The 27,159-nt window shown below is 41.0% G+C and overlaps 1 protein-coding gene across 3 annotated transcripts; it reads left to right on the top strand.

Annotated features, from left to right (window-relative positions):
* The first annotated feature begins 41 nt into the window (after positions 1–41).
* Positions 42–24,495, top strand: LOC124290948 (RNA helicase Mov10l1-like). Of its 3 annotated transcripts, none has more exons than XM_046727794.1 (19): positions 42–102; positions 2,105–2,915; positions 3,455–3,532; positions 6,442–6,559; positions 7,737–7,835; positions 8,666–8,812; positions 9,171–9,262; positions 9,680–9,741; positions 11,028–11,363; positions 12,974–13,083; positions 14,187–14,264; positions 14,970–15,125; positions 15,830–15,895; positions 16,501–16,665; positions 17,674–17,847; positions 21,287–21,436; positions 21,718–21,825; positions 22,254–22,394; positions 23,075–24,495. In XM_046727794.1, exons 2-19 carry the CDS (start codon positions 2,128–2,130, stop codon positions 23,234–23,236), a joined length of 3,030 nt encoding a protein of 1,009 aa, XP_046583750.1. In that variant the 5' UTR covers positions 42–102; positions 2,105–2,127; the 3' UTR covers positions 23,237–24,495. The 3 variants fall into 3 exon arrangements, with proteins under 3 accessions (XP_046583750.1, XP_046583748.1, XP_046583747.1); XM_046727792.1 differs by having other exon boundaries at positions 51–114; XM_046727791.1 differs by lacking the exon at positions 42–102 and adding an exon at positions 123–377.
* The last annotated feature ends 2,664 nt before the right edge of the window (positions 24,496–27,159 follow it).

Here is a 27,159-nt window from a genome sequence, read left to right on the forward strand (position 1 = left end):
TTATAGTAACAACAATCCGGATGTTGTAAATAATGCGGAAGTCTGGGAAGGCGGGAATTCCCCTTTAATTTCAACTCGCATGTGAGAATGTCGTAACATCTGGTCACTGCAAGGGTGCGCCCGGATTAATGGCTATTTGATTTATTGTGATTGATCAACAACTTATCTTACCTTCGAACTACAAGGAAATGTGGTTCCAGAAATATTTCAATAATTTAATCAACGTGAAAAACAATTTCCTCATTCCTCATTCGAGTCACTTAACAGGCTTGCAAAACCTGAAACCAGAGGCCATAATGATATTGATAAGAGGTTTCTGCTGAATCTGTACAACGTGTATTAAGTTGTGTAATTTCAGTCATAAGCAGAGAGACAGAGTAAGGCTATTGATTTTGCACAACATACTTTTGCATTCCCAAAGTGATCTTCCTCCAAAACCCTAAACCAAAGCACAGGGGGTAAAATTTGTGGCAGGGTACTTGGGTAGCTCTGTCAGCAAGCGCCATAAAATTAATTGGCATTAATCTGTTGTAATGCATGCAGCCACTCACGTGTGTGCATATCACCCATACCACTGATATAAGAGTGATAATTTTGAATGGGATGTTAACCCATGTTTCATTGCCTTGTTGAACTGTTGGAATAGGATTATGTATCATAGAACATCTACTTGTAACATGCAAGTTCCTCAGACATGGACTTGTGTCATGCATGGTGATGTGATGCGGTGAGGTTGCCTTGTGGTTAATGCGTCCGCTCATCTCGTCCCGTGGTTCGATTCCCCACATGGGTACAATGTGTGAAGCCCATTTCTGGTGTCCCCCTGATATTGCTGGAATATTGCTAAAAGTGGCATAAAACCATACTCACTCACTCACTGTTATGTAAACCTTTTGTGAATGGTGGTTTGTCAGACAAAACATGTACTTTGGGCTGGAGGCCTCTAATACTGTAATAAAAATCTCACACTCGCATAGTGAGGTAAAGGTGAAAATGGGTTAAACTTTACGTTCAACATAATTGCACCTGTAATGTAATGTTTACACTTGTATGTGTGAATTGCTGCATGCCTGTATTTGCATATATGTACTGATCTAGATTAATGCAGATATTATATTGTAGATAACTGAGATATCATGGCACATTACTAAGAGTCACATGCAACCAAACATAATTAAAACACAAGTATCACTTATTCATGACATATAATATACATTGCTGATTATGAAAAAACAAACAAAATTATAAGCGTACAATCGCAAATCAAAAGTGGAATATTTCGTACTTGGGTTTACTTCCCTCGAAATGAAGCACCCGGGATACTGAACACAGTCAGAGCGGATGGGCGTGCACTTAAGTGTCACGGAGTCTTTCACGTCGAAGTCTTTCATTGGCTGGTTCATTTGCCGATACACTCTTTGTGTGTATAGAGATGTTGGGTTTTGTAAATACAGGTGCATGAGCCACAAATCAGTGCGTTTTGTTTATGGTGTATAGCCTGATAGGTGTTAAGTTCAAATTGCATGTGATCAGTGATCGAAGATGTGTATTGCTTTTTGTCATTAGCAGACAGGCAGGCAGACACATTTTCACTGCGCATGCGCCATGAGCGCAGTGCAACGCAGCACAGCTGTTGAAACCACTTTTCACCCCAGCTGGGGTGAATTTAGTGAATCGTTTGAACTCTGATTTCGCGGGGTGGGTTTCATCGTGTTATTTTTTAATTTGCATTTTTGATCATTTATTACTGTAAGTCCATACCGAAAGGTAACAGAATCTGTAAAGTTGTGTTTTACGTTGCATGTGACCTTTAACACACAGTGTTCTCAGACACAGTGCCAACCAGACCTTGTTTTGTCCCCATAGTGCATGATAACGATAGAACATCTGTTAAGGCCTTTTGGAATGACGTGGCAAGGTTGGTTCCACCATCTTTCCACTCTCTGGATGCGTTATTCCCTGGATGAAAAATTTAATTGTTGAATTCCCAAAGAAAGTGTTTTTGTTGAATGAATTGCCAATTACAGTTCGATCACAAATGTTGTTTAATGTTGGCTGTTTTCTGTAGGAAGTAAATGTAAAATAATATCTTGTCTATTTTCAGGATCAATGTTGGTATAAAACAGAATGTTTTCTGCTTTGGGAAATATATTTAACTACTTCTTTAATCAAGAAGATACTGAGGATGACAACACAGAAACCAGAACAGATGAGGTACAATCAAAATGGCCCGATTCCTCTTTCATTATCGAGGAGCAAGAGATTGAGGCTTTTGAAACCAGACGTTTTGACGGCAAAGTGACACACGTGTTTGGTGAACATGGCCTTGTTGATGGAGAAATCTATTTTGCTTTAGACGACTCACAGGGTTCCCATAAGCCAGGGGTTGGCGATGCTGTTTCTGTTGTTGCTAAGCAACAGTATGAAAATGGGGGCTGGTATGCGGAAGAAATAACAGTCGTTTCCAAGTCATGGGAGGATGAGGAGGAAGAAGCTGAAGCAGAACCCAAATCAGCTTGTGTTGGTAAAATAACACAACTAGGGAATGAAACCGGGATGATTAATGGTGAACTTGAGTTTGAAATAGACAGCTGTGTGGAGAATTTCAAACCCTGGAGAGGCGATTGGGTCACAGCCGAGCTGGAAGCAGTGAAAGTATCAGAAGATGAGGACAGAGTATGGGCTGTAAATGTTGAGCCTTTACGTCAATGGACATTTGTCGGAGATGTTTCGGCTGCGATGGAGGATCATGGGTATGTTGATGGGGAGGTGTATTTTACCCCCAAGGTGTGTGTCAACAACTACCGTCCAAGGAAGCGGGACAGGGTGAAAGTGACCGCTATAGAGAGCCACCAGGGGAAGTGCTCCTGGCGAGCCACACAAGTTGTACCCTGTTCCAGTGATGATGGAGGCAGGTAGGTAACCATGGTATTATCTTTCTTCTTGGAAACAACAGATACAAAGTATTTAGTCTGGAAATAAAGGGGCATAGTTATATGGATAAAAACTTCTTTATTATTATATATAGGGCCGATGAGGTAGCCCAGTGGTTAAGGACTCTCCTGGTTCCTTCCAAAGTCAAAGGGGGCGGTGGGGTAGCCTAGTGGTTAAAGTGTTCGCTCGTCACGCCGAAGACCCGGGTTCGATTCCCTACATTGGTACAATATGTGAAGCCCATTTCTGGTGTCCCCCGCCGTGATATTGCTGGAATATTGCTAAAAGCGGCGTAAAACTAAACTCACTCACTCACTCTGGTGTTCCCCGCCGTGATGTTGATGGAATATTGCTAAAAGTGGCGTAAAACCAAACTCAGTCAGTCAGTCCAAAGTCAAAGAAGACTGTGGATATAAACGTGTGAAGTATGATGTTAGAAGTGACGTAGTGTCTTAGATTAGATATCCCTGTATATAGTTAATAGACTGACTGTATGATGTATCTTTCCTTCCTTTCCCAGGTCTAACCCACACAAAGTGAATCAATACAAAGCTGCAGGGTCAGGTGAATGGGTCATCCCAGGTCAGAGGCCACAGAGGTGAGAGATACTTCCTCATTCATCATGTTCATGGATGAGATTCCTAGTGTGAATTGATCCCCACTTTATCCGTATATAAATAGATCCCACTTTACCCTGTTGCAATTCCTAGTATGAATGGACCCCCAGCTCACAATGTTGAAATCCCTCCAGGGGCGTACCCAGGAAAGAAATGAAGTGTAGGCACAACTGGACGTGCTAGTACATGAGACTTCTTGGGAGGCTTGTGGGCATGTCCTGACCCCCAAGAAAATTTTCAAAAAATGGTTCCTCTTGACACCATTTCCTGGTATGTTCTGCGGATAATCGCTGCTGGCTTTCCTCATGTTTAACCTAGCAACTTAAAACTTTCTACAAATAACCATCAACATCTTTGCATTTGTGAAATGTTAATATTTAAATGATATTGTTCGTCTTTCACAAATGGTGACTAGATTTTTAACAGAGAACTTACATTCACCGCCAAAACAAGCACGCGATCACTGCAAACACAGGCGGACAGTCACCCTATCACTGCACCTCTGCAGGACAGTGGTTCCAGGGGGTGAGTAATGCTGGCCTTGGAAAATCTTTGGATGGGTAATGTTTGGATGGGTAATGTGTTCGGCAGCATGACTCCTGAAGATTTCTAGGACTTCGGTCTTGCTAAAGGACTTTTAGTGGTGTTTCCTTATGCACAGGCCTTTTCTGGAAGCATGCCTCCTCACCAAGCAGTGAATGGGTACCCGGTAGGATGAGACATTAATATTCTGTGACTGTTAACTTGTATTGGTGTCTCCTTATGCACAGGCCTTTCCTCGAAACATGCCTCCTCACCAGTCAGTGAATGTGTGCTGGGTAGGATGAAACAGTAATATTCAGTGACTGTTAACTTGTAGTGGTGTCTCCCTATGCACAGGTTCAATCCCCTGCTGCTTCAAAAGGTGTTGAAATATAGTACTTGTTGGTCCCTGCCTGGCACTCGGCATGTATGGGTAAAGTAAGAAGTGGTCGGCTCAGAGTCAGAATAATGTGTCTGAGTGGGGTATTCATGCTTAACTGAGGCATGGTATCTCAGTGAGCTAGCACTATAAAACAAGCTTAAAGGTCACATGCAACCAAAAAATCAAACATAATTAAAACACAATTATCACTTCTTCATGACATATAATATGCATTGCTGATTATGAAAAAACAAATAAACAAAATTATAAGCGTATAATCGCAAATCAAAAGTGCAATATTTTGTACTTGGGTTTACCTCCCTCGAAACGAAGCAGCCGGATACCGAACCCAGTCAGAGCGGGTGGGTGTGCACTCAAGTGTAACGGCTGGTTCATTAGCAGATGCCGCCTTCACGGCTCATTGTGTGTGTATATATTGAGATGTTGGGTTTTGTAAATACATGCTCATTTTTTGTGTATAACATTTTGCAATCAACAGACATCATAACATGTCATGTGTTCAAGTATCACACCTGCCTGTCTGTGTAATTACATAATATGACAGAGACCGAACTCGGGCCATAAATCAATGCGTTTTGTTTATGGTGTATAGCCTGATTGGTGTTAAGTTCAAATTGCATGTGGTCAGTGATCGCAGTTGTGTATTGAATATTGTCATTAGCAGACAGGCAGGCAGACACACAGGTGTCCATAAAACAAGACATTGAGTTTTGTCTGTGACAGCGACATATCTATATCACAGTTAGAAATTGTGTCAACGCTAAATAATGACATTGCTTTTAAGTATCGAACTGAGAAAGTGACTCGGTAAGAAGAACGTGTGGTGAAATAGACAAATGAAATTATATAAACAGTTTATTTACTGTCATAACATATAAAAAGCTCGCGCCTGTGAGATATCAACAAAACATTATGAAAATAGCTCACACCAAAGCCTTAACCGAGTATTCACCAGACAGCCCGCTTCCAAGTTGCGGACCCGTGAAGATCCGGGGTAGAATAGGTCTTCAGCAACCCATGTGCTTGCCATAACAAGGCGACTATCTTGTCGTAAGAGGCGACTAACGGGATCGGGTGGTCAGTTTCGCTGACTTGGTTGACAAATGTCATCGGTTCCCAATTGCGCAGATCGATGCTCATGCTGTTGATCACTGGATTGTCTGGTCCAGACTCGATTATTTACAGACCGCCGCCATATAGCTGGAATATTGCTGAGTGCGGCGTAAAACTAAACTCACTCACTCACTCACTCACTCCAAGTTGCGCGAACCTATTTCACTGCGCACGTGCTATGAGCGCAGCCCAGCTGTTGAAACCCGTATTCCCCAGAAAAGTCTGGGGAAAATTAGTGAAACGTTTGAACGTTTTTTTTCATCGCGTTATTTTTCAACTTTATAAGTTGAATTTGCATTTTTGACGCTTTGTTTCGGTAAGTCCATACCGAAAGGTATCAGAATCTGCAAAGTTGTGTTTTACGTTGCATGTGACCTTTAAGTCTGGGCTGGTACAAGCAGTCACACATACACAAACATGCACGTGGTCATATGAGAGAAATATTGTAAGTGTGACGTTAAACCCCATTTCACCTCACCCTATGTACAGGTCTTTCCTTGGAACATACCTCCTCACCAAGCAGTGAATGGGTACCTGGTAGGATGAGGCAATAATATTCTGTGACTGTTAACTTGTATTGGTGTCTCCTGATGCACAGGCCTCTCCTTGGAACATGCCTCCTCACAAAGCAGTGAATGGGTACCCGGTAGGATGAGATGGTAATATTCTGTGACTGTTAACTTCCTCACAGGCAGTTAAGGTGCTATGATCCCCAGGGAGTTGAGGATAAGAATCCAAGTGCACACTTACCAGTTGACTTAGGTAATTGGACAAATTAGTAGGACAAATACTGTACCAAAATGTCCATAGATGTCTGTTGTTTGTACTTCACTGTAACGTGATGAATTCTAGGTTTCAGAACAAGATGAAGCTGCCCCAGAAACTTCCATCATTTGTAGTTCCCGAACGGTTACGTCAGTGTGTTTGGTGTGACGGTGAGCTCACTGAACTCGTCCCTGAACTGGCACAGGTGTGTAAATAACCTTCACATTTGTGAACTGCCATAGGAACTTTCACCTAGAAATATAGCAAGCTGATCTATCATTATCCATCATTTACAGTTACGTTATCTGAAATGAACAGACGTAATGTAGTGTGATTAAAGTCAGATCTTTTTTCTGATATACCACCTCTCTGGCTGAAGATCTGTGGACGTCTCCATGAAAGGTTGTCAGTTGACTTTGAATGAACTTTGACTTGAAGAATGCATGGTTCCTTTGCCAATCCAGTATCGGTTTTCTAAAAATGATTCAGCTTTGTTTCTTTACCACGCAGTTTTAGATAGCAAAAGAAAGCCAGAACCAGATATACCCTTGATAATACATACTTTTGTGTGGAGATTCTGTAGCTCTAAGAAATGATAGGATGTATAAAGTATCCAGTTCAGTATGATAGTGCATACAGTAATTTACATGTATTGATATCTTGTTTGTACAGCACTCAGCAAATTAGTGAGTATAAGTTTTGAGAAAATGGATTTTTTTGTGTTAACTTCGCAGTTTCAACAAGTTTCAAAACCCTACATTGTGTTGCTTCAGGTTCGAGCAGAAGATAACAAACTCAACCAATGTAATTAAGTTCCTGTGTTATGTGCTGGCAAAATGAATAGGTTTGCTTGGGAAAAACATCCAAACTCATTCTATGAGTGTAAGCCACCCCCCCCCAAAAAAATATATGTCCGTTTCCGGTAACCCGACCGACCCTATCCTAACCCACCCGACACTAAATCTTTATCAATAAAGTCAATATCATGACTGGAGTGCATTTCAACTCATCATTTTCATCCAATTCGATTATGATATATTCATGTTTTTCAGTGTACGTAGGGCTAAAATGGTTTGCATTGAATTGGTATAATGGGTCCTCACTAACCAAATCTGCAAATAAATAACATAAATAATGATTTTATATAGAAATCTTTCAATGTTTCATCATAAGGCATTGTCACAACATGATATGGTACTCTTGAAGACCTCAGGTGCCCACCTGGTGCCACTAAAAAATATTTTAAAAAAGTAAAAAAGAAGATAAAACCGACCCACCAACCCTATTTTTAAAAAGCATGTAATAGGAAACGGACATATCTTTTTCAGCTTCAGCTTTTGGTTGAACATGTAGTAATTGATAAACAAATACTGAAATGGCAGGTACTGACCATGGACAACTACGTAAAGAAGTTTTCAGCTCTACTGCACCTGGAGGAAATACAGCAAGAGATTGACATCAGGCAGTTTGATCTCCACAGGGTGAGACATGTAGAGAGTGAGTGAGTGAGTAGGGTTTTATGCCTCTTTAAAGCAATAATCCAGCAATATCACGGCGGGGGACACCAGAAATGGGCTTCATATATTGTATCCATGTGGGGAATCGAACCCGGATCTTCGGCGTGATGAGCGAACACATTAACCACTAGGCTATCCTACTGCCCCAGACATAGTGTCGTTTGATATCACATATATCGACTCGTGTCATCTTCTTAATGCTGAATATGGCATGAAAAGTACAAATAGTTATACAACTGTGCCTTTAATGCTGAGAGAAATCCAAACAGGGAATGAGATGCAACACTGCACTGCAAATTGTGTTTTTTTGTCTTCCTTGCTGAGAAAAGGGAATTTAACCCCATTCACTTACTCAAACACCTGTGAAGTTCTGGGTTAGAATTGGTCTTCAGCAACCCATGCTTGTTGTAGGAGGCTACTAACGGGATTGGGTGGTCAGACTTGCTGACTTGGTTGACACGTCATTGTACCCCAGTTACGTAGATCGATGCTCATGCTGTTGATCACTGAATTGTGTGATCCAGACTCGAATATTTACAGACTGCAGTCACATAGCTGGAATATTGCTGGGTGGAGCATTAAACAACAAACAGAATAAAACTTACACACAAAGTGATCTGTTCTATTCTCCGTGCTCCTATCAATCTGACAAGTGGTTTCAAAAGCTTTACTTCATTTTATAGATAACAGTTATATACGCTTCACTTGAAATGGAAATAAACACTGTAATAATAATTGAAAACATTAATTCCAGAATAATATGGTTATTGTAGACTTGATCCTCCATGTTGCAGGTGTGTTTACGTCGATGCGGGGAATACCTGGCCCTCCAAGTCCCAGGCCTTGCTGAAGGTCGACCTTCTATTCTCATTGGAGACAAGATCATCCTCACCGATCCAGGGGACCCTGATGGACCCTGCTACGAGGGTTTTGTGCATGAGGTGAAGCTCACTGGCTATGATTTGGCCACATTGTTTGTTTTCCGGTTTATATATCTATTGCTGACCAATAGGTTGAAAGACAACTCAAAATATGTTTGTGTTACTCATTACTTTTTTTGGAGGTAGGGTATGTCTGTTTAGCGGGAAGTCAGAATTTTAAGGATTATATGTATAGATATAATACCTTAATTCTCTATATCTCACGGGTTCCTATGATTCTTGTGATCTCAAATTACCTGCCTTTTATTTATATTGTCTTTGTTTGATTTACTACCTTACTCTGTCTATCTGACCAATCAGAAGGCATGGAAGGAACTAATTATAACAGTACGACTGAAGGCAGATACTTTTTTCACAGATACACAGCAGCGAAGTGCTGTTGAAGTTCAATCCAGAATTCCAGGGAAAGTACAATGGAGAGGATTACAATGTGGAGTTTACGTTTAACAGGTAAATATGATTTTTGGCCAGTATTTCTTGTATCTTGGATCACAGGATTATTGGAATCACAAGTTGAAAGATGAGAGTGAGTGAGTGAGTTGGGTTTATGCCTCTTTTAGCAATATTCCAGCAAAATCACAGTGGGGGCCTCTAGAATTGGGCTTCACACAATGCACCCATGTGGGGAATCAAACCCGGGGTCTTAGCGTAACTAGAGGACGCTTTAACCACTAGGCTACCCACCGCCTCCTGAAAGATGAGAACAAATGAAAGGTAATATAGAGGGCAAAGCTAAACAAAAGAATACTGATATTATAGCAACAGGAAGTAACTGAAAGAAACGCAAACAGTATTTCTTCTTCCCTGTTAATTACACTGTTGTTTAGGTAGATGAAGTAATGTGTTGACAGTGTTGTGTTTATGTAGGACGTCGCTGCGCCGATGTCACCAGGCCGTCTCACTGGCTGTCCGCCATCTCAAGGACACAGGTAAATGGGGACAACTTTAACAATGTTGTGATTGTAAGAATATCCCATGTGTCAAATACTGCATTCAGATTCCTCCAGCCAGCAAACATTTTCATACCAACAATAGCTCCTGTGTACCAAGGGGAATATTTACCTCCCCTGACTGAAGGTCACCAGTAACCTACTGTACTGATAACACATCTGACATCACCTTGATTTGCTGAAGGTCAAATGATCTGCAACTTATGATTCTGGAGGGATGTTTATATCTTACAAGTTTGGGGGTTTATGGCATTGAGGTTACATTAAATACTTCTAATTATATTTTTATGGAAAACTGTTAATCCAGTGAGTTATGCCAAGCCTCTGGGCCCTGTTTCATGAAGCTGTGAGTTGGCTAAGATGATTATAACATATACATACGACTGTCATAGAACTATGGTAGCTTTGTGGGACATAGCTCGAGGAGAAATGAAATTGGTGGACCAGTTGATAATTGAACCTGGTGAAATAAAACAAACACCAACCCCGAGATTATCATACAGACCCCAAAACAAATATACCCAATACAGCCCATGCAAGACTAGAATGTGTGGCAAAAGTCTAGATTACCTCAGTTCTGAAAATTAAGAAAATTTCTGGGCTCCTTTTTAACCCCCGCAACGCGTTTTGAGGGGGGTATTAAAATGGAGTCCGTCCGTCCGTCCGTGCACATTTGTCTTTTCTCGGAGCAGAACTCTAAAACTGTTCACTATTTCTTCACCAAACTTGGCACATAGATAGATCTGGTGGTGTACTGGTGCCTTTTGGTAGTTTTGGAATTCTGAATAAAATATTTTTGGCGTTTCCATGGCAACAAGTTTGACTTAGCCTGAAATTGGTGGTTGTGCTCTTTTCCGGAGCTGAACTCTAAAACCGTTCACTATTTCTTCACCAAACTTGGCACATAGATTGGTCTGGTGGTGTACTGGTGCCTTTTGGTAGTTTTTTGGAATTCTGAATAAAATATTTTTGGCATTTCCATGGCAACAAGTTTGACTTAGCCTGAAATTGGTGGTAGTGCTCTTTTCCGAAGCTGAACCGTTTGTTTGTGCAAAATATGTTCATTTCAGAGACTAGATATTAGTCTAACCTAAACCCTACTTTTGTTAACTGGGGATTTAGATTAAATCATGTGAACAGTATGTATTGCAGATAGAAAGTGTTCAGTATTCTGAATACTAAAGGACACACTAAACACTGCTTTTAGCACTGCTTTATATTATTTGCTTTTGAAATTCTTTTGATACTTTTTTGTCCAATTCCAGTTCTGTTTCCTACTTATCTTCAAACCAAAATGCCACAGATCCAACTCTCCAAGCCATCTGGAGCGCAAGATGTTGTCAAACTCCAGGCTAGCTACACTGGCTTTGGTGGCACCACTCAAAATAATGGTAACTGTCATCCACAAAACAAAAATTCTGTAGACAAGGAAGGCACTGACAGAAACGGTAAATCTACATATTTGCCAAACATCAACCCATGGACACAGGATCAAGTCAAGTTTTTCAACAGAAGTCTCAACAACAGACAGAAGGCTGCTGTTATTAAGATTCTCCTCGGGCAGAGTCGGCCTTTGCCTTATGTCATATTTGGGCCACCAGGTATGGATGAATTTAGTTATACATTTGGTTATGTGTTTGGATGTGATATTTGTCAGAATAGACAAGAAAACATTGTTATGTCAAAGGGGAACATGCTCCATGGCCTTTGCACACTTTCTTACTTACACTGGGCTTAAACAACCCTCCCGAATTTATCGGAATCATCCCGAAAAATACATGTCGATTCCGCCATCCCGACAAAGCCAAATTCATTCCGATTTTTATAAATACAACACTTTATTTACAGAAGTTCTCAAATTGTTAACACGTAGAAAGTAATCTGGAAGTTGAGTAGGCTTCCTGATAAATTCCACGCACTGTTTATTTTATTCACTTACCATTCACAAACACTGCAGCCGAGTACTGCAAACCGGTTTCAGTTGTGTAAGGATCGTGATGTGTAATATGTGAAAAGAATGGCATCCTGACTCAAGTTTGTTCCTTTTGAGTGCAACAATTTATACGGATACACTCCCCCTAATTTGTTGGGGAAATTAGTAATTTTGGGGAAATTACGAATTTTTTCTATCTTCGGGAGCTCAAATTCCTAATTGCACCAATTTTGGGTTGACTTCTTGGGATAAATACCTGGGTGATATCAGTTAGCCAAGTATTCTTCCCTGTTTCTTTTTTCCCACAGAAAAGCTGGATTTGGATATCAAGGGTGAAATGGTCTAATATTTAGGGGAAAATGCAGAACACCATATCTCACAGGAATGGACTGCCATGTTTTCACTGTTTTGAAACCACCTGATACTGTACATTTAGAGAGTGGTTGTATCCTGGTTGTAGCAGTATTTATCTTACCGCCATGTTAAATGTACAAAACATCATTTTATTTTATTTTAAAGATCGCTACCAACTATATGACATGTAAACAAAATGGCGTGTGCCTCTCGACTGGATGTTTTAAATCAGTGAAACATCTTCTGACAAGCTTAACACTGCTATGAAAATGGTTAATTATGTTTAAGTTGAGTGTGCAAACGACTCAATGTATAAAATAGTTTAAATAAAGCAGTGAAAGTCGGTAAAATAAATCTGTACATAGTGAACTCAAAACAGCTAATCGAATGGTTTTTGAACCCCGGACACTGCATGCGTCATATTATGACGTCATACGATTGTTAGCGATACAGATTTTCGGCGGACAGTTTGGGAGGGATGACACAGAAACTTGTTAAGCATCACTAACCAATGAAATTAAAGTATTTCATATGAAGGTAAGATAAAGAGCAGTATCGTGGTGGGGACAGAGACCTTGACAGGAAGTTTTAGCAACTGCAGTATAAACAAGAAGATGCTTGATCTGACCTTATCTCATCATAATCTCCTCACACTTGTGAACATCCAGATTAGAATTGGTCTTCAGTAACCCATTCTTGTTGTAAGAGGCGACTAACAGGATCGGGTGGTCAGGCTCGCTGACTTGGTTGACATGTCATTGGTTCCCAAAGGCAGATCAATGCTGATGCTATTGATCACTGGATTGTCTGGTCCAGACTCAATTATTTACAGACCACCGCCATACAGATGGAATATTTCTGAGTGCAGCGTAAAACTAAACTCACTCACTCACTCACTCCTCTACTGAAGACATTGTTTTTCAGGTACAGGGAAGACGATGACGATGGTGGAGGCAATCCTCCAGGTGTTCTCCCAGATCCCGTCCAGTCGGATTATAGCGTCCACGCCATCCAACAGTGCTGCAGACCTTCTCGTAAGTCCAGGGATGAGACGGGTTAAGTTCAGCTGAAGTGGTCATCGTGCTCGGTACCACCTGTATAGTCCTTGTACCATTTTGTATTGGTTAACACTGTAACTTTACCATTGTCATGACACCCATTTGAATAGGGGGTGGTAGGGTAGCCTAGTGATTAAAGCATTCACTCATCATGCCAAAGACCGAGGTTTGATTTCCACTTGGGTAAAATGTGTGAAGCCCATTTCTGGTGAAGTGATATTGCTGGAATATTGCTAACAGCAGCGTAAAACCTTACTCACTCACTGACCCCATTTGAATCAATGCGTGTTTAAGTACCTGTCTATAGTGTTACCGGTTGGAACTAAAAAGTTAACCAGGAATCTGACTGTAAAAGGTCTAGGTGTGAAGTCAACAAACAACTCAGAAATCCAGTGATAAACAGCATGAGCATCGATCTACACAACTGGGATACAATAACATGTGTCAACCAGATCGCGGCAGTCTGTAAATAATTGTGTCTGGACCAAACAATCCAGTGATCAACAGCACGAGCCTCGATTTATGCAATACCCACAGGTGTCACCACAATAATAAACACCTGAGATTTGCATGACTTGAGGATTTCACCCCACAATGAGGTGACGTGATGTAACAAGAATTGTTAGACCGACATCCTTAACTCGAGCCTTTATACATCTTCGTTTTATTTGTTTGTTGTTTAATGCCGCACTCAGCAATATTCCAGCTACCGGTATATGGAGGCGGTCTGTAAATAATTAACCAGACAATCCAGTGATCAACAGCATGAGCATCGATCTACACAACTGGGATACAATGACATGTAGCAACCAAGTCAGCGAGCCTGACCACCCGATCCTGTTAGTCACCTCTTACAACAAGCATGGGTTGCTGAAGACAAATTCCAACACGTTATCTTCATGGGTTCTTCTGAAATAAAGTTGCAATTGTGAATGGGTTCATGCAGTGATGACAGAATGAGGATATAATACAACATGTAATCAGTGATAGTACTCAGGTAACTGAATTATATATTTTCATTACCAAGTTTTTCTAAGATTCAGAAACTCATTTGTGATAACTCTGTCTCGTGTCTGTAGGCGGAGAGACTTGTGGCGAGTGGCTTGGTGAAAGAGTCTGACTTGGTGAGACTGAATGCATTCAACAGGAGCCTGGAGGTAAGATGGGGACATTAAAATGATGCTCTGAACAACCTGACTGTCCTTCATTTAAGATGGCGAACAGAATAGAAAGAAAGAGCATGTGAGACTATATTTCAAGCACTGTTAGCTAGGCAGTAGTTCTCCAACATATTATATACACATAGAAAAATGTAACGCAACACCTATGATTTGTAGCCCCAAGCAAAGATATTTAGCCGTATATATTCATATAATAACTACTTATGTATGTTTGTATGATTATTTTGTCCCTTTCGCACACCATACATTGATTTTAGATTTGCATGTGCTACAATCAAACATAAGCAACATGGGCACACACAAGGCAAATCTTCATCGTTCATGTGCTCTTGGTGATTTCCTACATCAAGAGACAATAGCAACTCTGCCTACCCTCCAGGAGTCCAATTCGCAATCCCATAGATCATGTTTGAGACATCTTTAAGCCTAAACAAAGAAAACCTAAACAAATCTAAATAATATAAAGTAGAACTTTCTCTGTCAAACAACTATGTTTGAAAATTCCCAAGCAAGTCAACATGTCAGTAGACAGCAAGAAAACAAGAGATTCTGTTGGCTCCCTTCCATTTCACAGAAAAAATAACTTATACCCTACAAATATAAGATTATAGATGGATAGAACTTAGGTCACAATGAATGTTTGTTTCAATTATTTGTGAATTAATCAGTCTCTCTTCTCAGAACGTCCCTGAGGTATTAGAGAAGTACTGTCGCTATGGAGACGACCTTGAGCTGATATCACGGTACCGCGTTGTTGTGTGTACATGCAACTCTGCTGGGTCTCTGTACATGCTGGGGCTGAAGGCCGGACACTTCACTCACGCGTTTGTAGACGAGGTGAGTCATAGGGTCAGTTGCTGGAGATTTTGTTTGGTACAAGGTATTCATTGCAATGTACTGTATTAACATTTAATAGACCATCCTGATTTTGAGTTATTTGGAATTGGTTGTTCTCGATTGGAACCTGTAAAGATGCAGGTTAGAATTGGTCTTCAGCAACCCATGCTTGTCACAAGAGGCAACTAACAGGATCGGGTGGTCGGGCTCGCTGACTTGGTTGACACATGTCATTGTATCCCAATTGCATAGATCGATGTTCATACTGTTAATCACTGGATTGTCTGGTCCACATTTGATTATTTACAGAATGCCTCCATATAGCTGGAATATTTCTGAGTGCGGCATTAAACAACAAACAAACAATCTCATTTGGAGACAGACTGTATGTGCTGTTGGCTTTCTTTTGTTAGTGTACATTTGTAATCTGATGTGCAGCAGACGCTGTCCCAACATCAGGAAGCAGTCGTAGTGCTTCATTGTAACCTTTGTACACTGTTTATTTTAAATAAAAACATTATAACATGTGTGTCAAGGTCAAGGTCACAGGACATTCTCGTTCAAAGACAAAATCTTTACGAATATGGCTTCCTCCCAGCACTTGCTGACATTTCACCTATTTGGTTAAGGCAGGTCAGGTTCTGTGGTGTACTATCGCAAAGGATCACTATATCTGTAGATACTTACAGGTATTTCTGATTCAGGCAGGGCAGGCGACAGAGCCGGAGTGTCTGATATCTACAGGACTTGTGGCAGGAGCAGACGGGCAGGTGAGCTGATACCAGGGGTAGAAATGCATTGTTTTTAGGAGGGTACCATTGGGCACCAAACAGATAATTTAGGTGTGTCTTTGTGAAATTATGCATGCTTGTACATTTTGGCTCATACCTTTTGATGATCCGATTAACTTAAAACATCACAACAATTATGTCATTTCAATTTATTGTTTAATAAATCAGTAGACATCATGTAAACCTGTAAACCTGAGAAAACTATCAAGACTGTTGAGCTTCAGTTGTCCTGGAACCATATACTGTATGTCATTGTATATAAGCCGAATTTTGAGGACCCCAAATAGCACTGTAGAAAGGGGTCAGCTCGTTTAAAGGTTACTCTTCATCAAGCTCATTTTTCTGTGATAAGAAAATGACATTGTATCGCTTTGTGTGAGTGAACAAGAGAAACTGTGTAAATAGTAGAACCAGTTGTCTGGATAATATCACATACCAGGTGACACGGCTAGTTTAGGTAAAGCATTCTTATGGTTTACAGTTAGCAAAAAGACTAATAAGAGATCAGGTGCACTGTCTGATAGCGATAATAATTGTTCAAGTGATCATTGCAGATTCCAGGAACCATTTCGTGGTTGTTTCAGATCGTATTGGCAGGAGACCCCAAACAGCTGGGCCCAGTGATCATGTCGAAGTTCTCCAAGATGTACGGCCTGGAGTTCTCTTTCCTTGAAAGGCTAATGGAGAGGTCACTGTACATGAGGAATGAGAGGCTGTTTGCAGATCATGGTGGATTTGATTCCATGCTGGTTGGCCCATTTTATATATACCACATGATGAAAATAATATAATTTGCCACTTGAGATTGTAAGTTTTGCAAAAGGAAATGTGCAACTTAACATCCACAATCTAATAAGTGTCACCAGACATGAGACTATTATAACGAACATCAACTTGGGCTTTCATCTTTCAAGAGGATTGCTTTGATGAAACTTAAATACTGAAGTGTTGTAATAGACAGCCCACTCACTCATTTCTCATATTTCCACTCTCTTAATGAATGGTTATTTTAAGTTTAAGCTTAGGAAGCTTTCCTATGTAACTCTGTCTGTCACCAAGGTAACCATAACTATGTCTATCACCTAGGTAACGATAACTACGCCTATCACTTAGCCTAGGTAACAATGACTGTCTATCACCTAGGTAACCATAACTATATCTATCACATAGGTAACAATGACTGTCTATCGCCTAGGTAACCATAACTATATCTATCACATAGGTAACAATGACTGTCTATCACCTGGGTAACTATAACTATATCTTTCACATAGGTAACAATGACTATGTCTATCACCTAGGTAACCATAACTATAACTATGTCTATCACCTAGGTAACCATAACTACGCCTATCACCTAGCCTAGGTAACAATGACTCTCTATCACATAGGTAACCAAAACTATATCTATCACAAAGGTAACAATGACTGTCTATCATCTGGGTAACTATAACTATATCTTTCACATAGGTAACAATGACTGTCTATCATCTGGGTAACTATAACTATATCTTTCACATAGGTAACAATGACTCTCTATCACATAGGTAACCATAACTATATTCATCACATAGGTAACAATGACTGTCTATCATCTGGGTAACTATAACTATATCTTTCACATAGGTAACAATGACTGTCTATCATCTGGGTAACTATAACTATATCTTTCACATAGGTAACAATGACTGTCTATCACCAAGGTAACCATAACTGTGTTCATCTCTGAGGTAACCATACCAATATCTGTCACCTAGGTTACCATGTTGGTGGAGAACTACCGGTCTCACCCTGCCATTCTGGCGCTGCCGTCCCGCCTGTTCTACTTCGACCAACTGGAGGTGGTGTCTGACCCAGCCCTCACTCATACTCTGTGTGACTGGGACATGCTGCCTCGGAAAAACCACCCCGTCATCTTCCACGGACTCAGGGTGAGTCATCTCAAGCTGACTGGCAAATGGGAACACTAGCTTGACATGGGGGATTATCACAAAGCGACCTTAGTACAAAGCCAGTTATACCATACTTAAATGGAGAGTTGTGATAGTCACAACACTAAGATTTCTTAATGGAATGGGGGGCCTGATGACACTCATGCTCAGGCTATCAACCACTGGTTTATGAGGAGAATGTAGGCCCATACAGAACCTCATGGGATTCAGTGACAGAATAGATTATCAGTAGAATGTTGGCCCATACAGAACCTCATGGGATTCAGTGACAGAATAGATTATCAGTAGAATGTTGGCCCATACAAGAACCTCATGGGATTCAGTGACAGAATAGATTATCAGTAGAAATGTCATGGGCCCAGAATAGATATCAGAACCTCATGGGATTCAGTGACAGAATAGATTATCAGTAGAATGTTGGCCCATACAGAACCTCATGGGATTCAGTGACAGAATAGATTATCAGTAGAATGTTGGCCCATACAAAACCTCATGGGATTCAGTGACAGAATAGATTATCAGTAGAATGTTGGACAGAATCATGGGATTCAGTGACAGAATAGATCAGGAGTAGAATGTTGGCCCATACAAAAGCGTCATGGGATTCAGTGACAGAATAGATTACAGTAGAATGTTGGCCCATACAGAAGCCTCATGGGATTCAGTGACAGAATAGATTATCAGTAGAATGTTGGCCCATACAGAACCTCATGGGATTCAGTGACAGAATAGATTATCAGTAGAACAGGAACCTCATGGGATTCAGTGACAGAATAGATTATCAGTAGAATGTAGGCCCATACAGAACCTCATGGGATTCAGTGACAGAATAGATTATCAGTAGAATGTAGGCCCATACAGAACCTCATGGGATTCAGTGACAGAATAGATTATCAGTAGAATGTAGGCCCATACAGAACCTCATGGGATTCAGTGACAGAATAGATTATCAGTAGAATGTTGGCCCATACAGAACCTCATGGGATTCAGTGACAGAATAGATTATCAGTAGAATGTTGGCCCATACAGAACCCTCATGGGATTCAGTGACAGAATAGATTATCAGTAGAATGTTGGCCCATACAGAACCTCATGGGATTCAGTGACAGAATAGATTATCAGTAGAATGTTGGCCCATACAGAACCTCATGGGATTCAGTGACAGAATAGATTATCAGTAGAATGTTGGCCCATACAGAAATCCTCATGGGATTCAGTGACAGAATAGATTATCAGTAGAATGTTGGCCCATACAAAACCTCATGGGATTCAGTGACAGAATAGATTATCAGTAGAATGTTGGCCCATACAAAAACCTCATGGGATTCAGTGACAGAATAGATTATCAGTAGAATGTTGGCCCATACAAAAACCCTCATGGGATTCAGTGACAGAATAGATTATCAGTAGAATGTTGGCCCATACAAGAACCTCATGGGATTCAGTGACAGAATAGATTATCAGTAGAATGTTGGCCCATACAAGAACCTCATGGGATTCAGTGACAGAATAGATTATCAGTAGAATGTTGGTACAGAACCTCATGGGATTCAGTGACAGAATAGATTATCAGTAGAATGTTGGCCCATACAGAACCTCATGGGATTCAGTGACAGAATAGATTATCAGTAGAATGTTGGCCCATACAGAACCTCATGGGATTCAGTGACAGAATAGATTATCAGTAGAATGTTGGCCCATACAGAACCTCATGGGATTCAGTGACAGAATAGATTATCAGTAGAATGTTGGCCCATACAGAACCTCATGGGATTCAGTGACAGAATAGATTATCAGTAGAATGTTGGCCCATACAGAACCTCATGGGATTCAGTGACAGAATAGATTATCAGTAGAATGTTGGCCCATACAGAACCTCATGGGATTCAGTGACAGAATAGATTATCAGTAGAATGTTGGCCCATACAGAACCTCATGGGATTCAGTGACAGAATAGATTATCAGTAGAATGTTGGCCCATACAGAACCTCCTCATAGATTATCAGTAGATGGCCCATACAGAACCTCTTGGGATTCAGTGACAGAATAGATTATCAGTAGAATGTTGGCCCATACAGAACCTCATGGGATTCAGTGATAGATTATCAGTAGAATCAGTGACAGAATAGATTATCATAGAAGCCCATACAGAACCTCATGGGATTCAGTGACAGAATAGATTATCAGTAGAATGTTGGCCCATACAAAACCTCATGGGATTCAGTGACAGAATAGATTATCAGTAGAATGTTGGCCCATACAGAACCTCATGGGATTCAGTGACAGAATAGATTATCAGTAGAATGTTGGCCCATACAGAACCTCATGGGATTCAGTGACAGAATAGATTATCAGTAGAATGTTGGCCCATACAAAACCTCATGGGATTCAGTGACAGAATAGATTATCAGTAGAATGTTGGCCCATACAGAACCTCATGGGATTCAGTGACAGAATAGATTATCAGTAGAATGTTGGCCCATACAAGAACCTCATGGGATTCAGTGACAGAATAGATTATCAGTAGAATGTTGGCCCATACAGAAACCTCATGGGATTCAGTGACAGAATAGATTATCAGTAGAATGTAGGCCCCATACAGAACCTCCATGGGATTCAGTGACAGAATAGATTATCAGTAGAATGTTGGCCCATACAGAACCTCATGGGATTCAGTGACAGAATAGATTATCAGTAGAATGTTGGCCCATACAGAACCTCATGGGATTCAGTGACAGAATAGATTATCAGTAGAATGTTGGCCCATACAAAATCCCATGGGATTCAGTGACAGAATAGATCATCAGTAGAATGTTGGCCCATACAAAACCTCATGGGATTCAGTGACAGAATAGATTATCAGTAGAATGTTGGCCCATACAAAATCCTCATGGGATTCAGTGTCAGAATAGATTATCAGTGGAATGGCCCATACAAAACCTCATGGATTCAGTGACAGAATAGATTATCAGTAGAATGTTGGCCCATACAAAACCTCATGGGATTCAGTGACAGAATAGATTATCAGTAGAATGTTGGCCCATACAAAATCCCATGGGATTCAGTGACAGAATAGATTATCAGTAGAATGTTGGCCCATACAAAATCCCATGGGATTCAGTGACAGAATAGATTATCAGTAGAATGTTGGCCCATACAAAACCTCATGGGATTCAGTGACAGAATAGATTATCAGTAGAATGTTGGCCCATACAAAACCTTATGGGATTCAGTGACAGAATAGATTATCAGTAGAATGTGGGCCCATTCATCACTTCTTCAACAAAAGGTATCCAGAGATATATGTCGTCCCATTGATGAGCCATAAGAATCTTTGTATCCCCACATTATTGCAGTGAAGTCAGTTATCATGCAACATTTTTATAAGCGCAGAATAACACCGCTGTTTAATCATCAGGGAGAGGACATGCGTGAAACAGACAGCCCCTCCTGGTTCAACCCCATGGAAACCGTCCAGGTTGTTCACTACCTCCAGAGTCTGTTGAACAATCGAAAATACAGACTGACAGTGGACGACATTGGTATCATCACGCCCTACAGGAAACAGGTATGAACGTACAGACTGACAGTGGACGACATTGGTATCATCACGCCCTACAGGAAACAGATATGTACGTACAGACTGACAGTGGACGACATTGGTATCATCACGCCCTACAGGAAACAGGTATGTAAGTACAGACTGACAGTGGACGACATTGGTATCATCACCCCTACAGGAAACAGGTATGTAAGTGCTGGTGCTGGCGGAGTTCATATCTCATTCGTTTAGTGACAGACTTGGTCTGGACATGAAGGTGATATTGAATTTATTCCCTCTCTCCTCAGGTGGAGAAAATCCGTCTAATGATAGACAAACTGGATGTGGACATGGTGAAGGTTGGATCTGTGGAGGAGTTTCAAGGACAGGAGAGAAAGGCCATCATCATTTCAACAGTGAGCGGGATGTTCATCAAGATTGTTGATAGCCTTTAAATAACCGTTTATTTTAATAAATCCTATCTCTGAATACACGGCATGTTTTTATGGAGAACAACTTTATTCACCTGATGAAGGAGCAAGAATTAGCTCTCAAAAGAATCAATAAGAAGTTGTTATCCATAAAAATGTGTCATGTATTCATGTTCGTTTAACTTCTAAGTGCCATTCAAGAACTCTTTTTATGAATCGGATTTCATAAGATTTGATAGAAGACATTCTCAAGTCTGTTAAAGAATGGATGGCTCTTACAGGATCACCGACTTGTGTCCCATAATAGGAACATTTTCTGTAATCACAGTTCAAATCCAAAGTGGTGTGAAACTGCCTATTTCTGAAATCATTCCATCATGTTTTTCATTACTCTTTGTTTATGTTCTGTACAGGTGCGAGCCAATGAGAAACTGATAGGCTTCGACCTCCGTCACACTTTGGGATTCCTTAGCAATGCAAAACGTTTCAACGTTTCCATCACACGAGCCCAGGCCTTGCTCATCATTGTTGGAAACCCACACGTTCTGTGTCAGGTGAGTGGATCTCTGATCTGCCTGAACTCGGCTGGAAGTGTCTTGATGAACTCAGAGCAACCATCCACCAATGTGTATAACTTTCTCAGTGATCCAGGGGTACAATATCTCCATTCTATAATGATAATTAGACCAGGCCCCGATTTCTCTAAACAAACTAAGTTTTTTACTCAAATTTCAAAGTGAGTTTGACAATTTGAAACAGCTGAATTTTTAACTCAGCTGCATTTTTAAAATAAAAAAGCCCAAACAACTTAATTTTTCTATTCACCAAACTCAAATTGTCTACTATGTTTGAGTTTAATATAGATTTTATTTCATTTTGGGAAATATGTTTTCTCAAATTTGAGTAAAAACTCTAACTTCAGTCAAAACTCAGACTTAAGATTGTTTCGAGAAATCGGGGCCAGGTCCCTTAATTACCATAGCTACCAAGACTCCATTCTGAAGTGACTTCACTATCTCAGTCACATTTTTAAGGGCCTAGTGGTTAAAGCGTTTGCTCGTCACACCAAAGACCCGGGTTCTATTTCCCACATGGGTACAATGTGTGAAGCCCATTTCTGGTGTCCCCCGCGTGATATTGCTGGAATATTGCTAAAAGCGATGTAAAACTACACTGACTCAAGTAGTAGAATGGTGAACTAATTTGGCTATCCAATGTTGTGACATGTCTGCAGGATGACAAGTGGCGCTCCCTGATTCGACACTGTGTGGACAATGGTGCTTATGTGGGCTGCGAGCTGCCAGACTTCACTCAGTATGGAGAGGATGGAAAGGAGGATGGTCACGAACAGTCAGAAGCAGACGGCACCTCAGATCAAGGGGGAGACAATTCCTGAAATTGTGACAAACACTGAGAGATCTGCCATCAATGTCACCACTGTTCATGGGCAGGCAGCTACTTGATTTGGTGAGACTGTGACAAAGACCAATATTGGGGATGCCTATAGCTGTGCATTGAAAACAGACATCAATGCCACTACTGAGCAAGGGCAGCATATTTTACATTCGGTCAGACTGACAAAGACCAAGAGAGCAGACGCCTATTTCTTTGTACAAATCAGACATCAATGTCACCACTGAACAAGGGCTGGCAAATACAGCATTTTGGTGAGACTTTAACAAAGATGGATGGAGCAGATGTTTAGTACTTCATAGAAAGCAGACATCAGTGTCACCTACAAGCAAGGGCAGGCAACTACTGCATAGAATGAGACTATGACAAAGACTGAGAGAGCAGACAACTCCTGTTCTGTACAGAAGATGAATGGCAGTGCCACAGTGTGGAGTGAGAGACGATTAAATGTGAATCTAAGGAGACACATCAGTGACACAGATCCTGTGATTTGAGTGAAGAGAATCACATTGTAATGTATTTTGTTGAGAATAGAATTAACTTTGTTGGTCTGAGAGGCTAATGCAGTGTGGATTATATTTGTAAGCAGCTACTGTCCAAGAGGGTTGGTAGGGGAATGGGGGATACAAATCACAAAAATCAGTACTTCCATAAACCCGTCAAGAGAAGAATAACAGCAAAATGGTTATAGATACTAATATTGTAAGTATGAAAACCTTCAAGAAATTACTGGTGAGAAGGTCAACTGAATTTTTTGCTGGAAGAAAATCCCCATCTGCTCAAGCACACCCAAGAATGGACCGATTTACAACCGGCATTTGACATGTCTCAAGTGCTTTGAAGAAATGTGTTTAAAATCTCGGGACAGCTTTTACACAGAAATAATGGCTATGATGTAATAGACGTGTGTTCGGAGGATTATATATTTTTGCCACAGCCTGGTTGATTATTTTATTGAAACTGCATGAAAGATGACTGGAAGTATTTAAGAGTGGATTCCATCAGTTTTTGTGTGAATTGAGGAAAGCTGGACATCTTCAGTTGAAGTTTAAAATTGACATATCCACTGCTCACCATGCATTTCATGATGTGTTTTAAAGTATGAGATCATATAATGGGTCTTCAAACAATGAAATTCATTTTTCATCTGACATTTATTGCAGGATCTTTTATTTCAAAACAATTCCTTTTATTCCTTGCTGAATGCGATAGTGTGTCTTACAAAATAAATACAATACAACATGTTGGAGTCGTATATTTATTGCGAAAATCATCATTTCAAATATATTTGACACAAATACAGCAATGTCCTGAAAAGAAAATATATAAACTAATATGACCCTTTCCAGTTCAGTGCAAGTTTGAACTGTTTGGCCACAATAAATGAAATATGAGATTTTCAGATATTTCATCAAAACAGAGACATTTAATTTCTTCCATTTATGATTTTTTTAACGTGGAGTTGCAATCATCTTAACATGTTAAGATATAGGAGTATCATCTCAGCAGTATGACTATTTAAGTCTATGTTAAATCATCTTGGCACTCTAGCTACTTAAGTCTATGTTAAGGTATGGGAGTTGCGATCATCTTAGCACTGTGACTACTTAAGTCTATGTTAAGGTATGGGAGTTGCGATTGTCTTAGCACTATGACTACTTAAGTCTATGTTAATGTATGGGATTTGCGATCTTCTTAGCATTGCGATTACTTAAGTCTATGTTAAAGTATGGGAGTATAGGAGCTGCGATCGTCTTAGCACTATGACTACTTAAGTCTATGTTAAGGTATGGGAGTTGCGATCATCTTAGCACTGCGACTACTTCAGTCTATGTTAAGGTATGGGAGTTGCGATCATCTTAGCACTATGACTACTTAAGCCTATGTTAAGGTATGGGAGTTGCAATCATCTCAGCACTATGACTACTTAAGTCTGTGTTAAGGTATAGGAATTGCGATCATCTCAGCGATCATCTCAGCTTAGGGCTATGACTACTTAAGTCTATGTTAAGGTATGGGAGTTGCGATCATCTCAGCACTGCGACTACTTCAGTCTATGTTAAGGTATGGGAGTTGCGATCATCTCAGCGCTATGACTACTTAAGTCTATGTTAAGGTATGGGAGTTGCGATTCTCAAACAATCAGAAACAAACGAATGATGGAAATATATTTCATCTGGCACAGATGTTCTCAGAGCCTGCATGAGAGACAGTAAACACATTCCATCCCACGTCCAATCATCCATATGTATCTGTTCAATATTCAGACTAGTGTACACTTTCATTATAAATGCACATGACCAATCTAACATTCATTTGACTTTGGTTAGTCTGTCTCTCATTCCCTGAACCACATTATTTCCCTACGTCCTAGCCCTCCCTGCAAAGTAGTCTGTCTCACAGTCCCTGAACCACATTATTTCCCTACTGTCCAGCCCTCCCTGCAATGTAGTCTGTCTCACAGTCTTTGAACCACATTATTTCCCTACTGACTAGCCCTCCCTGCAATGTAGTTGGTCTCACAGTCTCTGAACCACATTATTTCCCTACTGCCTAGCCCTCCTTGCAATGTAGTCTGTCTCACAGTCCCTGAACCACATTATTTCCCTACGTCCTTGCCCTCCCTGCAATGTAGTCTGTCTCACAGTCCCTGAACCACATTATTTCCCTGCTGTCCAGCCCTCCTTGCAATGTAGTCTGTCTCTCAGTCCCTGAAACACATTATTTCCCTACTGCCTAGCCCTCCCTGCAATGTAGTCTGTCTCACAGTCCCTGAACCACATTATTTCCCTACTGTCTAGCCCTCCCTGCAATGTAGTCTGTCTCACAGTCCCTGAACCACATTATTTCCCTACTGTCTAGCCCTCCCTGCAATGTAGTCTGTCTCACAGTCCCTGAACCACATTATTTCCCTACTGTCTAGCCCTCCCTGCAATGTAGTCTGTCTCACAGTCCCTGAACCACATTATTTCCCTACTGTCTAGCCCTCCCTGCAATGTAGTCTGTCTCACAGTCCCTGAACCACATTATTTCCCTACTGTCTAGCCCTCCCTGCAATGTAGTCTGTCTCACAGTCCCTGAACCACATTATTTCCCTACTGTCCAGCCCTCCCTGCAATGTAGTCTGTCTCACAGTCCCTGAACCACATTATTTTCCCTACTGCCTAGCCCTCCCTGCAATGTAGTCTGTCTCAGTCCCTGAACCACATTATTTCCCTACTGCCTAGCCCTCCCTGCAATGTAGTCTGTCTCACAGTCCCTGAACCACATTATTTCCCTACTGCCTAGCCCTCCCTGCAATGTAGTCTGTCTCACAGTCCCTGAACCACATTATTTTCCCTACTGCCTAGCCCTCCCTGCAATGTAGTCTGTCTCACAGTCCCTGAACCACATTATTTCCCTACTGCCTAGCCCTCCCTGCAATGTAGTCTGTCTCACAGTCCCTGAACCACATTATTTCCCTACTGCCTAGCCCTCCCTGCAATGTAGTCTGTCTCACAGTCCCTGAACCACATTATTTCCCTACTGCCTAGCCTCTCCCTGCAATGTAGTCTGTCTCACAGTCCCTGAACCACATTATTTTCCCTACTGCCTAGCCCTCCCTGCAATGTAGTCTGTCTCTCAGTCCCTGAACCACATTATTTCCCTACTGCCTAGCCCTCCCTGCAATGTAGTCTGTCTCACAGTCCCTGAACCACATTATTTTCCCTACTGCCCAGCCCTCCCTGCAATGTAGTCTGTCTCAGTCCCTGAACCACATTTATTTCCCTACTGCCTAGCCCTCCCTGCAATGTAGTCTGTCTCAGTCCCTGAACCACATTATTTCCCTACTGCCTAGCCCTCCCTGCAATGTAGTCTGTCTCACAGTCCCTGAACCACATTATTTTCCCTATTTTCGATGCAGTG

Source organism: Haliotis rubra, unplaced genomic scaffold (assembly GCF_003918875.1).
Source record: "Haliotis rubra isolate DU_JTF1 unplaced genomic scaffold, ASM391887v1 Scf479, whole genome shotgun sequence".
In the NCBI taxonomy this organism is placed as follows: domain Eukaryota; kingdom Metazoa; phylum Mollusca; class Gastropoda; order Lepetellida; family Haliotidae; genus Haliotis; species Haliotis rubra.

Bases quoted from the DNA above. Each gene is read 5' to 3' on its own strand.
- LOC124290948 (XM_046727794.1), top strand. From the start codon at position 2,128: ATGTTTTCTGCTTTGGGAAATATATTTAACTACTTCTTTAATCAAGAA. The intron at 14,265-14,969 runs GTAAGATGGGGA...CTCTCTTCTCAG, and splicing joins CATTCAACAGGAGCCTGGAG to AACGTCCCTGAGGTATTAGA. The intron at 22,395-23,074 runs GTGAGTGGATCT...ACATGTCTGCAG, and splicing joins ACCCACACGTTCTGTGTCAG to GATGACAAGTGGCGCTCCCT.